We start from the raw sequence: 16,173 nt of genomic DNA on the forward strand, positions 1-16,173 counted from the left end.
ATAAGAAATGTCGATTTTAAGTTTGCTGACGACGTCAGATGGCTTCGGCATCAAGGTAAAAATTAGAATTGCCCTCTTCAATATTGGGTTACAGAAAAGAAGCAATGGACAAAACGATCTGTATTCTAAATTATGAGAAAATCTTTCACAATGAATTTTCAGCCATCATATGGCATTGTCCACTGTCATACAGGAATCGACCCGGGTCCGAGCTGCCAGTTCAGCACAGTACCAGCTCGCATTCGTTTTCCACTGCAGAAAGTTCGGCTCTGTAAAGGCGCCATTTTGCAGTACGCGCGGGGTATAGTTCTGTTCTTGGTGGCAGTGGAAAAGCACCACTAGACTATCCATAATAAACCTTTCTCTTACAACTTTAAAGCACAAATTTCTGAGATAACTGCCTTCTCCAATTTTGAAAACAAATTCCACTTTTCCACTGCCACCAAAAACCAACTAACCATGGAAAATCTATAAGGGAATACATTTTATGAACTGACTAAATGCAAACATGACATCCTATGACAGAACCAGATTTGAATTCAGTTAGCTCTTCAGAGTGACCCATTCTCTCACAAATGTTTGTGAACTTGACTACATGGCTAGGTAGTTGATTTTATACACCAGTGGCAATCATTCTGAATAAAACACTTGAATTTAATAACTAAGAGGTCTGTCCCAATACTTTTGTCCATATAGTGTATGACAGGAATTCTCACAGACTTCCTAACGAAAATTAGCACGTAGTAAATCATGACGTACACTGTTTCATGCCACTGTTCCACTCCGAAACTGGCAGCGCTTTTACGAAGCCAACCCTTCTGAAGCGGAAAACTGAAGCATGCTGGGAACACGCTGTAGTCTCTTCACGGCCCGACTCGGATACGGCTTAGTTCTTGTACGCCAGTAGCAAAGAACCACAAGTTTAAATCAGCACACTGCAGAACAGTACCAAATACATTTAAATATTCAAACACACCATTGACTGAATGTTTCAGACTTTGAATAATTACATTTCAAATGAGGTAACTGATCATCTGCCATAACTTGCAACGTACAAAATATTATCTCCCATGCATAAAACATAAAATGGGAAATTGCACAGTAAATGCTTACTCCAGGAAACAAAACAAAAATCACATTTTAATAGTAGTAAGCTTAAATAAGCACATATGCCATTAAAAGCTCAGTTAAAACTACCAAAAAAAAAAATCTGGAAACCATCAAAAATATTGAGTGAAATGGAACTTGCAACAAAAATCTAAATGGACATGAAGTGGAGGATCAGGCCAAAGCATGAGAAAATATTAGACCACTCAGAAACATACATAATAGCATCTTTATTTAGTACAATGTCAAACCAAAACATTAATTGATAGGCAAAACACTAGAGATAGATATACATATATATAAAAAAAAATCAAATAAAAGATGTCGCACACTTGTTCCATTACTACTACTATCTATCCTAGAATCAGCGAATGACAACTATAATACAATAACTAACCATATCCAGATTATCAAGTCTCCACAAGCCATTCACTATTTTACTTTCCAGCCTGTTGTGCTTGGCGGCGCAGCAAAACATAGATTTTCTCCTTGATCCAGTCCTTGTTGTAGGGCTGGTATGTCTGTGTGTCTGCACGGTACCTGGAAGAACACAAAGCTCACTGAATTAGCCGTCCAACAAAGTACGACAATATAACACATGCTTCTGTATAGCATTTTAATTTGAGACCATTTTTTGGTTATAATTCACTAAGAAGGCTGGCACATGGGCGAGACAGCTAGCAATTACATTAATATGACAATACTTACACCAGGCAGCTGAGGTCTGCTAGGTCATCGATGAAATCAAATAGCTGACTGATGTCATATGTGATTGAGGGACTGTTAGGATTCATCCGCTTAAGATGTTCTTCGTACATTTTACATACTCCTTGAGGGAGGCGATACAAAAAGCACTTATGTGATGTACAATATAAGAAAACAGCTCATCAGATATCACTTGAAAGGGTAAAAAGTGTGCAATTATTGCACATGCAAAACCTCACTGCCAAAATGTAAGTAACAGAATGAGAAAAAAAATGAAGAGATGAAAGATCAGAAATATATTAGACATAAATGCACTGAAAAGCATGGAAACATTTATAAAACAAAATACAGAAACAAGCTATCCAAATGCTTACCAGCTGTTAAGAATGTAATTACAGGAAACAAATTAAATTAGTTTAGTTAACTCTTAAAACATGAGATGCTGATAATTTATCAGTTTATCACCTACCTTCCATACATTCGTTGACAGACTCATAATCGGCATATGTGCGCCCCTCGGGCCTTTTGGTGGGCTGCACCAGCAGGATTGTGTGAGACTGCAGAAAGTCAATATCTGAAGTCATCAACCAGCAATAGAGTAATTATCTGCCATAACATAACAGTGAAAATAAGAAAGTGGCCCCAGATGATCTGAATGTAGGCTCGTTAAAGGACAGAAAATCCTATTAGCCGTAGTAAGCGGCGAGAGGGTTGGATCAGGCATCACAGGGCACAAGACAGGCGTCCAAATACGGGATGCCAACGCAAAGGCAACAGGCGCAGAGCGGAAACCGGCTTCGGACCGCAGACCACAGAGACTGGAGGCAACAGTGGGAGCAAACGCGCTACCGGGCCGCCCTGCACCCAGGGATACACTACAGGATCACTGAAGCGAACTTTCAGAATGAAAACACAAACTCTTGACGACTATCTGAGAAGATAAATAATAAATGTCTCCCGGTCCTCAGCTGAGTTAAACAAAACATTTCTTTGTCCGACCACAGCAACGGTTCCCCATATGAAACAAGGCACGAAAATGTTAGCATTTTCAACCACATAAAGACAATATACATGAATTTTTAAAATTACATAACCAGTATTTATAAATAAATAACAATTAATATTGATATTTACAATACGCAAGCGCACTTAAACTGGTCTAGCAGGACAGCTAGTTAATCGCCTCACTAAGAGAGCTCCTTAGCCAAATGCTAGAAGTGGCTTACAGACCGAAGACGTAAATACATTTTGATGCATGTCGAAAGACTTTCCAAACGTAGCTACACTTAAACCTAACCAGCTTACCATTTTGTGATTACTTTAGACGTGATCTGGAAGTAAGACTTAAACTTCGGAAGACCAATGCGCTGGTAGCACCGAAGCTAAAACCGTGACCTTTCACCACCGGAAGGATATGCGGAGCCGCGCTTAGATATACACATACTAGATCGTACAGCTTTTCTTAAAGAAACAGTCCAGTTGTTGTTTTTTCATGTCACCTATCGTGCATGTAACATCGCTATTATAGATATATTACAGCCATTGTTTTATTATTATTGGTTAATAATATTTTAAAGAGAATAAAACACCATTTTCAGTCTGACTGTCTAGTACTTTTCGATGGCAGACAGTTATTACACTATGTGCCTGTAGTAAATGTATACATATATTGGTGAAATGTACAATGACGTGATATTGTAGTGGGTAAACATGAATAAGGTTTCATCGTTCAATAGCCAATGAGGAAACTACCTACGCAGTAGCGCCCTGCTGACGATGCTCATTGTGTATTTGCTCATTGCAAAGCGGAAGCGGAAGTATCACAACCGGAAGCGGTCGTTGAGCTGAGAAACGCTAGAAAACAACCGACACTAAGCGGAGGTAGCAGCTCAGCTACACGTTTGTGTTGTTGGGACGTTTTGGAAAAATCATAGCCAACTGTTATAGGTATGGAATCGTTTGTGGTGGAAATTATGTACAATACGACACGTCTTTTAAAATGATCAATGTATTGTTGTGCTAATAGTACTGTTAGCTGTTTTTACGAAGTTACGAAAACGGACGTAAAATAGCTAGCGTTTAGTGCAATGTAGTCACATTTACGGGTTGTAACTTGCACATTATACATCACAGTAGTTTCTGTCGTAATTACAAACATTGCTTAACTAAAAGTCATACACAGTTTTAGCGTTGATCTATTTTCATTAGCCAAAATCTTTTGTTAATTTTGGGGGATATGCAAGCAGCTATGTTGTCGGCTGGAAACTTTAATGTAATAACTCGGTTTATTCGTCGAATAATTTGGTTGCCTGCCTTGGGGGGCTGGTGCAGCAATTAAACCGAACAGTATTATAATATGAAAACATTAACTTTCGAAGTGGGAGTTGTGCTGCTCCTTGTAAACAAGTGAAGTTCATTCATTCAGGTTAAAATTTGTCATTGTCAAACTTGGATAATACGGTGAAGTACAATAGTACTCAGCCAGGGGGCTCGTGGGAAAACAATAAATTATTATTCTGACGACAGGAGAACAGGCTCGCATGAATACAATAATATAATAATAAAAAAAACTTCAGGATCTGTTTACAGTTCGGTGATTTTGAGTCGGGTGCCTTATAATCCACGAATTTAGCAGTTTTCGAAAGCAGACAGTTTTATGAATGAGTAAGTTTAAAGTCTGAGTAAGTTGATGCCTTTGTACCCTGGAGCAATATACTGGTCATAAATGCCTTTACGAAATACTCTGCTTCGTAAATAAATGGCTTAAATTTTACTGTTGTTTTATTTATTGAAAGAATAAGTAAGATGACACGTATGGAATTTAGGTTTCACACTTTAATGTAGTGTGCTGGTTTACTTATTGAGTATTGCTATAATTATTTACAGGAAATACAGTAACTGAAATGTTAGAATTCTGTTTTCACAAGAACGCTGGAAGGTTTGATTTCTGTTGCTTCTGTCAGATGCCCAAAGAATTGAAGAAAGTTTTAAGATTATGATCTAACTTTATTGGTCCCTGTGAATATACTAGAAAATTCTATCAATGTTTCCTTTTAAGAAAAGGTCTGTGCTAAGGGTTTGTTCAAAAAAGGAAAATAGTTGAGGCCAATTCCAGCACTGATCCACTCTTAATTTAATTTACTTATATAATTATACTAAAAATACTTATATAATATAATTTATTACTGTTAGGGCATAGACCTTTGGTGCCAGTTGTGTATTTAAGTGCTTCCCAAAGAAACGGGTCTGTCAGGGTCTAGCATTCATATATTTTCATTTATTTTAAATAGTGTTGTGTTTACACTACAGTATGTTACTGTGTATCCGAGCTCAGCACCTCTTGTGCTTGGACCGCAGGTTCTATCCAGAGGTCTTATACCATGTTCATAAGATATATTTTTCTTGCTACAGGAACATCTGTGGATATTGGATTGTATGTAGGAAGACTATTGTTTTGTGTTCCAATGGCTGATGAATATCACCAGAATAATGTGGTAAGTGTGATATTCTCTCCTCCTTCGGAATTCATTATGTGCCCTGCAACACTCCGTTAATTATGGGAATAGTGAGATATACTTCAAGTTTAAAAAATCTTACCCAAGGGTATTACATACATTAGTATCCTCTGTTTACTGTGGTATTAAAAGCAAACATCTGTATAAAGTCATTCAGCAGTTCTTTCACTGCTAAGACATATAACTGAAGCCTTCTTTTTAACTTTATTGCGATTTGATCTTCCCTGTCCTCCATAATTTTATGAGTTTTTCAGAGAGAACAATGATATTTGTTGAAGTGCATTACTGTGGAAATAACCAGCTCGGTGCCCAGCACTTGCATTGCAGTATAATATAACTCCTATTAGACAGTTTAAAATTTTTAGGGTGATGTAGCTTCAACCCTGAAACTTATTTGCGATTTACTTCTTCCAGTCAAGTGAAGACACAGAGACGCATCGCCGGCCCACAGAGCCAGGGGGCGCTGCAGGCCGCGGGCAGGGTGACACAGAGCTGAATGGCCAGCCACCCTCAGCACGGGTCATTCAGGCTGAGGAAGATGACGACGAAGAGCTGACCCTAAAATACGGTGCAAAGCACGTTATCATGCTGTTTGTCCCTGTCACACTCTGCATGGTGGTCGTTGTGGCAACAATCAAGTCTGTCAGCTTCTATACACAGAATGATGGACAGCAGCTGTGAGTACTGGTGCTTATGGGAAATGCGGGGGAATGATACAATAACAAGTGTGGGAAAGGTGATATTAAATACAAAGCCAATAGACCACTGTCTCATATATCAGAATTGAAAGGCTAAAATGCTGTGACTATGCATGCTAAGATTTAGATGTTAAGTGCGTTGTGCTTTCTAAATTTGTATAGTGATGTTCTGCGTGCTGCCGTAAAATAACACGTGCGATATAAGTGATTGTTTTGGTAATGTTTTCCAGAATTTACACCCCCTTCAGAGAGGATACGGAGACGGTGGGACAGCGTGCACTGAACTCTATCCTCAACGCTGCCATCATGATCAGTGTCATCGTGGTCATGACCCTCATTTTGGTCTTGCTCTATAAGTACCGCTGCTACAAGGTTGGCTCTGCTGTTATCAGAATACACTTTTTGGGTATTAATGGGAGAAAAGAGACCGCAGTGTCAGTCACTTCCTGTTTTCATTGGTGAGATGGAGTAAGATAATAAATGGGAAGTGGTTAATGCTTGTTGGTGATGAGCAGTGGACTCAATTCGCACTTACTGTTAAATTTACTCGTTCCGTCAACTGTTTTGACTGACTTTTGCAGGAATATAACACTGTTTTATTTTGCATGTTTCAATGGAAAGGTGAAGCTAGTGGCACTACAGTTGGTAGAATCAACAAGCTACCATGCGCGTACAAGCATTTTTGTTCTGGTTTGTTGCTGCATGCAAAGAAAATGTACTGCATATAGAGTAACAGCGCATTTCGTAAGGGCATGGAATTTGCAGTGTGGTTGGCAGTGAGACGTCTCTGTACAGATAAAAATAAATATGGGGGCTTAAATAAATAATGGACCTGTTCCAGTAAAGTGCGTGTGAGTGTAGATTTGTAGTACAGTTCAGATTTAATTTCATTATTGCTCTTTTGTAAAATTGCGAATGTGGTGGTGAAGTAATGGAGGGTGTGCTGATCGGAAGGCCTTGTTGAGAAGTGACACTGCTCGCAGAAGGATGTTGTTGTACTGGTTCTAAGGGATTGCTAGCATTTCCCAGGAATTAGCTTGTGGAACAAATAATGAACTGGGTGGAAGCATTAACTGATGATTCTTTTCATCTGCCCAACTTTCATTTGTATGGATGTTAAGTGAAGGGGCAGTGAAGGGTTTGTCCTTCAAATCAGCTGTAGAAACTGTTCAGTCTACAGTTCTTGTTAATGTAAATAATACTCTGCTTACAGAAATGCAATGAATACCTGTGGCTTTGTTTTCCTACTAGTAAACGCTAGATCAGTGTTTCCTAACCCACTCCATGGGGACCCATATGCTTCCTCCCTCCCAGCTTTCAGCCAATCAGGAACACTGGCTATCTGATATAGGTGTCTTATGAACTAAGAGGGAGCAAAAATGTGGACTTTCTGAGGGTCCCTGAGGACTGGGTTGGGAAACATTGTGCTAGAGAGTATTAGAGGCATATGACCATATTGTATGGGGGGGAACCAGTCTTTTACTGTACATGCCTACACAGGTGGTGTTCTGGGTGGGTCATGTTTGCCTCGGGGGTTGTTCCAAGAATGCTGGCTTGGGGTGGGAGAATAAATGAAATGTGTGTGTCTGGGAATGTTCACTGCAGTACAGTGTTTCCATTACTGTGTGAAGCATGAATGAGGTTAAAAGAAGCTGGATATTGGATACAATTGTTACAGATCAGAAGTTTTGCGAATAGTCGCCCGCAAAGCATTATTACATCCCTCTTAAAGGAATCGCGACGCTGTTTAATCCTGGGTAGTCATATTTTATCATGCTGGTCATCAGGCAGAATCATTGCTGGTCTTTCAGGGTTTACCTTTCAAATACCAGTTATAATGGAATAAGTAAGATCAGTTCTAATGGAGTCTGCTTATAATTCAGCTGCTGTTAATTGTTAAATACTATATTTTTGCACTGGCTAGGAACCTTTTTTTATGTTGAAGTGCTTTGTAAAGGTAGAATGCTCTGTGTAGGCCATTCAAGGACAAAAACTCTTTTGAGTGTGGAAACCTGAGCATATTTGTATTTTTATTATGTACAGTTTCTATGTGGTATCATTTATTTCTGATCTTTTCAGCTCCTATTCTCACATGCCGTTGATGCTGTTACCTGTCTAGGTGATCCATGGCTGGCTATTCATCTCCTCATTGCTGCTGCTGTTTTTCTTTTCCTTCATCTATCTGGGGTGAGTCCTTCTGTGTCTCTGCACTTCATCTGCATTTCATTTGAAAAATCTACCATCCAGTGGGAAATGCTGTCTGGTAAGAAGTCTTTGAAGTCTGTCTGGTAGAGCTCACAACATGTTGTCATATAAAACCTTAAGTATTTTTTTTTTTTTTATAAGTAAATGTTGTTTTTTTTAAGACTACAAATTCCAGTTATGTAAATAGATATTTTATATGTGGCGGTAATCTTGCTACAATGCTATTTCTAAAAAAAAAATTATATTGGCTTGAAAAGTGACAAAAAAAAAGCTTGCGTACATTGCACACAATGGTTTTTAGTCAGGCTGAGTAGATGTTGTGCTTTTCACGAGAATGTGGTAAGCTTAGTCACTGAGATGTGCGCTGTGGAATCACTGAGGTGACGCATATGTCATGTTGTTTCACAGGGAGGTTTTTAAGACCTACAACGTGGCCATGGACTACTTAACGCTGGCTGTCATCATCTGGAACTTCGGAGTGGTGGGCATGATCTGCATCCACTGGAAAGGCCCGCTCCGGCTTCAGCAGGCCTACCTTATCATGATCAGCGCCCTCATGGCCCTCGTCTTCATTAAATACCTGCCGGAGTGGACTGCCTGGCTCATCCTCGCGGTCATTTCCGTATACGGTGAGGGAGGGGTCATTTCATGGACTCCCCGGCTGAGAGCACTGATGACAGCTTCATTTATTTTTAATCACTGTGTATACCAAGGACATGAGAATTGATTGGGACAAAATTCTCACGTTTTTAGTTCTTAGCTGGATTCCATGTTACGTAAACCAGGACTCCCCACTGCTGATCTTGATGAGCTGGCAGTAATGCAGATTTTTCAGATTTCATGCAACATCAATACGGGGTAGGAACAGTACTTGGGGTGTCATTATTTTGTCCCCCATTACTGTTGCTTTCTGGGTAACTGTTTATAATACATATGAAATGAATGACATGTTATTTGTTGTCTGTTACCTGGGCATTACCAACTCTGATTATTATTTATGCCCCGATATGTTAAACCATGGTCCCGAAAGAGGCTGTTTTCTTTTGCATCTCTCTCTCTCTCTCTGTTAGTCCCGTGCTGTCCGATACCTGTCCTTTTTCTTGGTAATGTCCAACTCGAAGCCCTCTCTCTCCTCTGCGCAGACTTGCTGGCTGTGCTCTGTCCCAAGGGGCCGTTGCGTATTCTGGTGGAAACCGCACAGGAGCGGGACGAGCCCATCTTCCCTGCTCTGATCTATTCCTGTAAGACATGCTCACGCACACACTGCTCCACCGTGTGATATTTCAGTTTGCACATCGACTGCTCCTTACCAGTAGCACTCATCGCGATCCCACAGGACTCTGTGCTCGTAGTCATGTTACCATATAGTGGTTTGAGGTAAACGGAAGTGGTTGCATTTGAAACTCTTGACACTTGATGCTTTGCCTGTACTATTTGTTCAGCTACAATGGTATGGCTGGTGGGCATGGCAGACAGCAGGGAGAGCCGAAAAAACAAGACGTCCCAGCCTGAGAACCCAGGTACCTGGCAGAGCTTCAGCTCTCGTCGATGACTCTACTGAAACACAGGAAAATGTCATTTACTACAAAACACCCCGCAGTAATACTCCATTTTCATGATATCGCAGCGGTTGCTTTTATTTACTGATTTTTGCCAAAATAGTCTGGTGAGCTTTCCGTCTCTCTCCAAAGCTGTCCCAGACCAGCAAGCGGAAGACGATGGGGGCTTCACCACTGCCTGGGTGGGGCAGCAGCAGCACCAGTTGGGCAACTTGCAGTCCACCGAAGAGACGAGGAGGGAGGTCCAGGGGATGCCCTCTGCCCGCCCCCCTGCCGACCCGTCTGATGATGAGGAGCGTGAGTGCCCGGCGATCTTCATGAAGTCATGAAAAGACCACGGCAGAAGTGATTTTACTTCTGGAGTCGGTCTCTGCCCTCTGGTTCAGATGTACACACCCTGTCGTGTCGGAGATGCTCTGACCCGCTCGTCCGGCCATAATGGCTTGGCCTTTATCAAAGTCACTCGCATCTGTATCCCTGCCCATTTCTCCTGCATTCCAACGTGTCGACTTCGAGAACCGAATGTTGTTCTGTGATGCATGTCCAGGGGGTGTGAAGCTCGGCTTGGGGGACTTCATCTTCTACAGCATGTTGGTGGGGAAGGCTTCTGCTGCGGCCAGCGGAGACTGGAATACCACGCTTGCCTGCTTCGTGGCCATCCTCATTGTGAGTACTACCCAGTATCTTTGTGTACTTGCTGAGTAACCCTGTGCATTCCCTGTAGATGCAATGCTGCTTCCTCTTCCGGAGGTTACTCTTCCTGTTACAGCTTTCTAGTTGTCCAACCTTCACCTACTATGATACATACAATACCAATCAAAAGCCTGGACACACATACTGAGGATCATTGGTTTTCCAGCAAGATAAGTGTGCTTCAGGGTTGTGTAAATATTGTATTATCTTCAGAACAAGGAAAGAGATGGATTCTATGACAGATGACCTCCCCCCCCCCCCCCCCCACACAATCCCCCAACCTGAACCCTATAGAGCTGGTTTGGGATGAGTTTGATCGAAGAGTAAAGGCAAGGTAGTCAGCTTGTGCCCAGAACTTGTAGAAAGTCCTTCCGGACGGTTGGAGAAGCATTCCAGGTGGCTACATCCGCAAGCTGTCTGAAAGAATGTCAAGAGCATGCTATGCCATCATCAAAGCTAAGGGGGGCTATTTAGAAATCTCTGGATATTTGGATAGGAGAAAATTTAGAGTTGAACACCTCTCCTGGTCATTGCAATATTTCATATGTATTACTTTAAATAGACAAAAGCAGGTGTGTCCAGATTTGATTGGTACTATAAACATTTATTAAAATATAAAACAAAAGGACAGTGCATCAGTGTGTATTAATATCCTCAATATTTCCAGGTTCTTCATCCACATATAAACATTTTTTGTTCCCCAGGGCCTGTGTCTGACCCTGCTTCTCTTAGCCATCTTTAAGAAAGCCCTTCCCGCCCTGCCAATCTCCATCACATTCGGCCTGGTCTTCTACTTTGCTACGGACAACCTCGTGCGCCCCTTCATGGACCAGTTGGCCGTGCACCAGTTCTACATCTAGCAGGGCACCGTTTTTGTTCCCTTCGAGATTTGAGCAGCACCACTACTGAGGAACTCCTGTAGAAAAGCCCAGAAGCGTCCTCCTCTGAGGCTATATGAGGTTGATCCTTGGGCCCCTTCCTGGACTTGACTGGACTAAAGATACTGTTTTTCTTACTGGGGACCTCTTAGTCACTTCAACACCTCTTCCATTTTCTTCTAATGCAATGGTTTGTGAGCTTTTTTATTTTACGGATAATTCATACTTTGGTAGGTTTGTAATAATCCAGGCCTTGGCCTTAAATGGTGCTGACAAAGAGATGTCAATTTGCCTGTGGACTTTCCTGATATTCCTGATTTTAACAGTATAATTGCAAACAAGGGATGTAAGAAACAGCACTAATAGTATGAAATGCTTTCATTCCCTAATCGACATGCCACTTACTGTCTTACTTGAACCCAAATCATTTTTCTAGTTCTGGCAAACTATATATGTGCTCATTAAGCCGGTTTGTATCTATACAGCTTGGACACGTCGGTCACTGCATTAACGGGCGAGCATCTCGGAAATGGTCAGTTGTATTGACCTGTGTTTCTCTGTAGGTTCTAAGTTCCCCATTGAGTTGTGTTAATATATTCTCTTCTCCGTTTTGGATTTATTCATTGCCTCACAACTGTGTCTAATTTATTTTTTTTTTTTGCTGCCAGTGCTCAAAAATAGATGCAGCTATATCTTTCTCCTTTTAGCATTTTCTGGAATGCAAGGAACCAGTGACATCCTTAAAATTTTAATTTGGTGGACAGAGAATGCATGTCCCTTGCAAGAATATCTAGGATTGCTTCTGATTGTAGCCTTCATGGGTCCTCCACAAGAGGGGAAGTGGTTTAATGCATTATTGTTATTTTTTTTAAATTACTTGCCTGTATGCAAGTGGTCCTGCAGGACACTGGTTCACTTAAAAAGTTCACTCGACTGAGGTTTTGTGCATTTTTAAAAAAATATATCAACAACTTTTGTAAGTTGTCAAACGATTCGTAAATAAAGGCGATGCATGAGTGGTTATCTTCTCTCTGCGCCATTTACATCATTTTACTTTGTGTATGTTTTGTATCCTGGTCTCTGTGAACGAATGATTCCGATTTTCCTTAGATCTGCTTGCAGTTTCTCTATTCCATGAGAATTTTGTGACGTGTCGTCTGCCAGCTGTGATGTCTAACTTCACTGTTACTCTGAAGTACAAGTACAGAAGGATCTTATCAGGGGAACTTTTCTTCTGTAACGGATGATGTTCGGTAAGTAGTAAGGATACCAAAGAATATTATGTTAATGTTTACAACTGGATAAACAATGAAATAGTTGTGAGATCTGGTGGAGCGATACTCTAACTCATGATAACAGCAACCCCCAGCTGGTAAGGTCAACAAACTCCAACAGAGTCCATCAAACCAGAACTGGACGAGAGGATCTCGCCTTCCTGACTCGCCTCACCTACATAACTATCCGCTAATATTTGATCATGTAAATCGGAAATACTTGCCAAAAAGTTGACCTCAGGGAGCCCCCCCCCCCACCCCACCCCCACCCCACTACTCCAAACTAAAGGCTTTTTATTTCACTCATCTGGATGCATTCAAGCATTTTCTGTTTGCATAATATCCTATTGCTGTGTGGGTTTATGTATGTGTATGTAAAGTATTCTGAGGCACCTATATTGGGATGGATGTGCCATAAAATAATTCGAGTTTGACCATAAAAATCCTGGCTGTACTCTTACACAATAACAAACAGAGGGGACCTTATGGAAATCCCCTGCTTCACACTGCCAACTGGCCGACTGTCTGACTGGCACTCCGCCTAGAATTCTGTTAGGGACATGTGGCCACTGGGACATTTCGGCCTTACTGTCCAAGAATGCCTGATAGCATGAGTGACTTAGAACTAGGGGTGTTGCCCTTCAGCGTTTCTTGCACTACCTGGGTCCCACTTTATTTTTCATGGGGGCCTGATCTCCTTTGCACACCCCCAAATTGGAAGGTTCCTGCTATAAGGCAGGGGACTGTGGTACCTGGGGGACAGTGTGTGGTGCAGTGAGCTAAGCCTGTGTGCCTGTAATCAGCAGGTCACCGGTTCAAACCCAGCCACAGCATGTCTGTGGGTCCTTGAGCAAGGCCTGTAACCCCCAACTCCCTGGGCGCCATCGTGGGTGGCAGCCCTTCACGGACAGCTTACTCTACATGGAGCAAGCTGAGGGAGGCGTAAAGACAATTTCCCCATGGGGATCAATAAAGTATCTATTATTATTATTACCTGTGGAGTTTTGGATGTAATCACACTAACACTATAGTCTCACCCCCGCTGCTGGATTACTCTTCATGGAATATAAACACTGGAAGACCACTTCTGGGGGGTTGTCGTGTATGAGAAAGGAGATCAGAACTCAGTTTGGTCATTAAGCAGATTTTTAAGGAAAAATTTATCTAATTTTGATACACAAGCATCAGAATTAGCCTATACCCAGTGATTTTAAAAATAACTGGCAAATCACCCTGATCAGAATAAGTAGTTAAATGATAGATGGATTGATGGAAGGATGGATGGATGGATGGATGGATATGGTAAGTGATTGAGGGTGGCAGTGGATTCTCCCCCTCAGCTGGCTCCTTCACCCAAAAACATGACGGAATTTTCTAAGAAAGATTAGGGCTCCCGCAATGTGGAAGGGTTCACTGTATATCAACTGGTCTCTATCTCTTTCTCTCTTTTTCTCTGTCTCCCTCCCTTTCTCTCTCTCTCTGGCATTTCCTTTCAGTGTTTTTCACCCCCCTAATCCTCTCCCAGGTGGGCGGCAGCTTTTCAGACGGTGAAGCTTCTCTTTATGGCTGTGTTCCCTTGCTGAAGAGGCCTAACGCGGGTTTGTGTGACCTGAATGTGGTGTGGGGAGTGGCGGTGCCAGTCAGTGTGGTGGCCCTGGTCTCGCTGATCCTGGCCTTGGTGCCGCTGTGCTGCCTGTGGTGGATCACGGACGCTGAGAGGCACAGTGGAACGGTGCTGCTGCTCCTCCTGATCACCGCCATTGTCGGCCTCTGCGAATTCAGCTTCACCTGCCTCACTGAGAGCTACAAGCATCTTCGCATCACCCAGTGTGCCCTCTGGGGGGCTCTGTTGCAAAGTGCATTGCATGCCTGGTGTAACTTTTTTGTTTCTAAATAATGAAAGTTTTAATGTACGTTTTCGTGTATAATATAAAAACAAAGATATAATAAAAACATCAAGTGAAAACGGTTAAAACAAAATAGTTTGATTGTTTTCGTTTTTCGCTTCTTATTGATGTTTTGATAATCCATGTGATCATCTGCCATCCCCTCGTGCTGTAAACTTTATCACCCCCACCACCCCCCTTAAAATATTTCTGCAACTCGGCCGCTGATCAGACTACCAGCCGAAATTGGGTTTGTAGCCATAGCCAGCATGGATTAATGACAGACTGGTTTTGCCAAGTCTCCTTTATTGATTACATTGATATACGCAGCAAAGATACCAGAAGACACCTTGTTTTCTTGATTTTTATGAAGAGGATATGAAAGCGCAGCTGTAGCTGGAAGAGCGTTAGGTATGGAGGGCAGGAACCGACATGCCTGCTCTTTGCAGATGATGTCGTGTTGCTGCATCATCCAATCAGGGCCTCCGGCACTGACTTGACCGTTACGGTGCTGAGAGTGAAGCAGGCGGATGAGAAGATGCACATCGAAATCAGCGGGAGTAAGATGGAACTTGAGATTGACAGAGGAATTGATTCAGCAATTAGGGACCGAGGCATGGCTGAGCGGGTCCGGGTTGCTGTGGAGAACTGGAGGGAAGTCAAAACACAGCCGTCGGAGGTGGTTTGGGCATCTTGCATAGATGCCATCTGGACCAGCCTTTCCGGATATGTGCCACTGGGTGGGGTACCAGGGCAGATTCAGGACAAGCTGAAGGGATTATATCTCCCAGATGACTGGGAAAAATCTAGGAATCCTCCAGAACAAGCTAGGATCTCTGTCCATGGAGAATGGCGTCTAACCTGTTGAGCATTTGCCAGAAAAAGTTTGAAAATGATAAGAAAATAAAGAAAATAAGGATCAGCTGAATCTAGAATCATATATCTATATGGATATACTGTTGATTAGCCACCCATATGATCTCTTGCAGGGCCAGTAGAATTATTGGAAAGGCTTAGTAATTCCACTAATCTTTTCTTAACAGCATAATTTTAAATAAATATATACACAGATCGCCTACTGAGAAGTATAATGACTTGCTGGGCTGACTGGAATAGTCTAATAGATCTTTAGTCATATCATGCTGGATGTTGGAACTCACAGGGGACTCAGGAATCGTTGCAGCTGCAGTCAGCCTTAAATGAGACAGGAATGTTTTAATAAACATGCACTCAGAAGTAGCACTATTAACAACACACTGCACTGGAAGGAAATGAGTTGCAGCTGCTTTCCTGTTCATATCAGCGTTGCTTCTCATCCAGATCCTGGGTTTTCAGATAATTCGTTTTCCCACAAGTTTTTTTTTATCAGACTTAACTGGGATCAGAAGCTCTTTTAATACATGGATTCATTCAGAAATTATTTTCCTTGCCTGCTTACCAAATACCAACAGTGAAGATGAATGAATAAATGAATGAATGAATTTTTAAATAATAAGTACCAAAAACTGGTAGACTTATGACTTAATATTAAACAATTAAAAGGCAGCGTTATTTAACTATTGGCTGTTTTACGCTGCTTGGTCGTCCGTTGTTTACGTGGAACTAGTTCCTATAATCTCTGTGCTTGCATGTCAAAAGCCTGTAATTGATTTT

General features: G+C 41.8%; 3 protein-coding genes across 3 annotated transcripts; 2 read left to right on the forward strand and 1 right to left on the reverse strand.

Moving 5' to 3' along the window:
- Positions 1-1,322: 1,322 nt before the first annotated feature.
- On the reverse strand, positions 1,323-3,268 carry LOC125707491 (enhancer of rudimentary homolog). Its single transcript, XM_048974702.1, has 4 exons — positions 3,118-3,268; positions 2,282-2,369; positions 1,816-1,936; positions 1,323-1,647 (listed from the first exon to the last, which is right to left on the reverse strand). The coding sequence occupies exons 1-4, from the start codon at positions 3,118-3,120 to the stop codon at positions 1,545-1,547; spliced, it is 315 nt and encodes a 104-aa protein (XP_048830659.1). The 5' UTR covers positions 3,121-3,268; the 3' UTR covers positions 1,323-1,544.
- A 334-nt stretch (positions 3,269-3,602) lies between these two features.
- psen1 (presenilin 1) lies at positions 3,603-12,383 on the forward strand. Its single transcript, XM_048974700.1, has 11 exons — positions 3,603-3,759; positions 5,224-5,306; positions 5,742-6,004; positions 6,256-6,397; positions 8,145-8,212; positions 8,639-8,859; positions 9,373-9,471; positions 9,673-9,750; positions 9,922-10,086; positions 10,337-10,455; positions 11,187-12,383. The coding sequence occupies exons 2-11, from the start codon at positions 5,277-5,279 to the stop codon at positions 11,340-11,342; spliced, it is 1,341 nt and encodes a 446-aa protein (XP_048830657.1). The 5' UTR covers positions 3,603-3,759; positions 5,224-5,276; the 3' UTR covers positions 11,343-12,383.
- A 133-nt stretch (positions 12,384-12,516) lies between these two features.
- Positions 12,517-14,538, forward strand: LOC125707490 (G-protein coupled receptor family C group 5 member B-like). Its single transcript, XM_048974701.1, has 2 exons — positions 12,517-12,613; positions 14,131-14,538. Exons 1-2 carry the CDS (start codon positions 12,604-12,606, stop codon positions 14,529-14,531), a joined length of 411 nt encoding a protein of 136 aa, XP_048830658.1. The 5' UTR covers positions 12,517-12,603; the 3' UTR covers positions 14,532-14,538.
- Positions 14,539-16,173: the final 1,635 nt, after the last annotated feature.

The sequence above is a fragment of the Brienomyrus brachyistius genome, chromosome 14 (genome assembly GCF_023856365.1).
Source record: "Brienomyrus brachyistius isolate T26 chromosome 14, BBRACH_0.4, whole genome shotgun sequence".
Classification (NCBI taxonomy): domain Eukaryota; kingdom Metazoa; phylum Chordata; class Actinopteri; order Osteoglossiformes; family Mormyridae; genus Brienomyrus; species Brienomyrus brachyistius.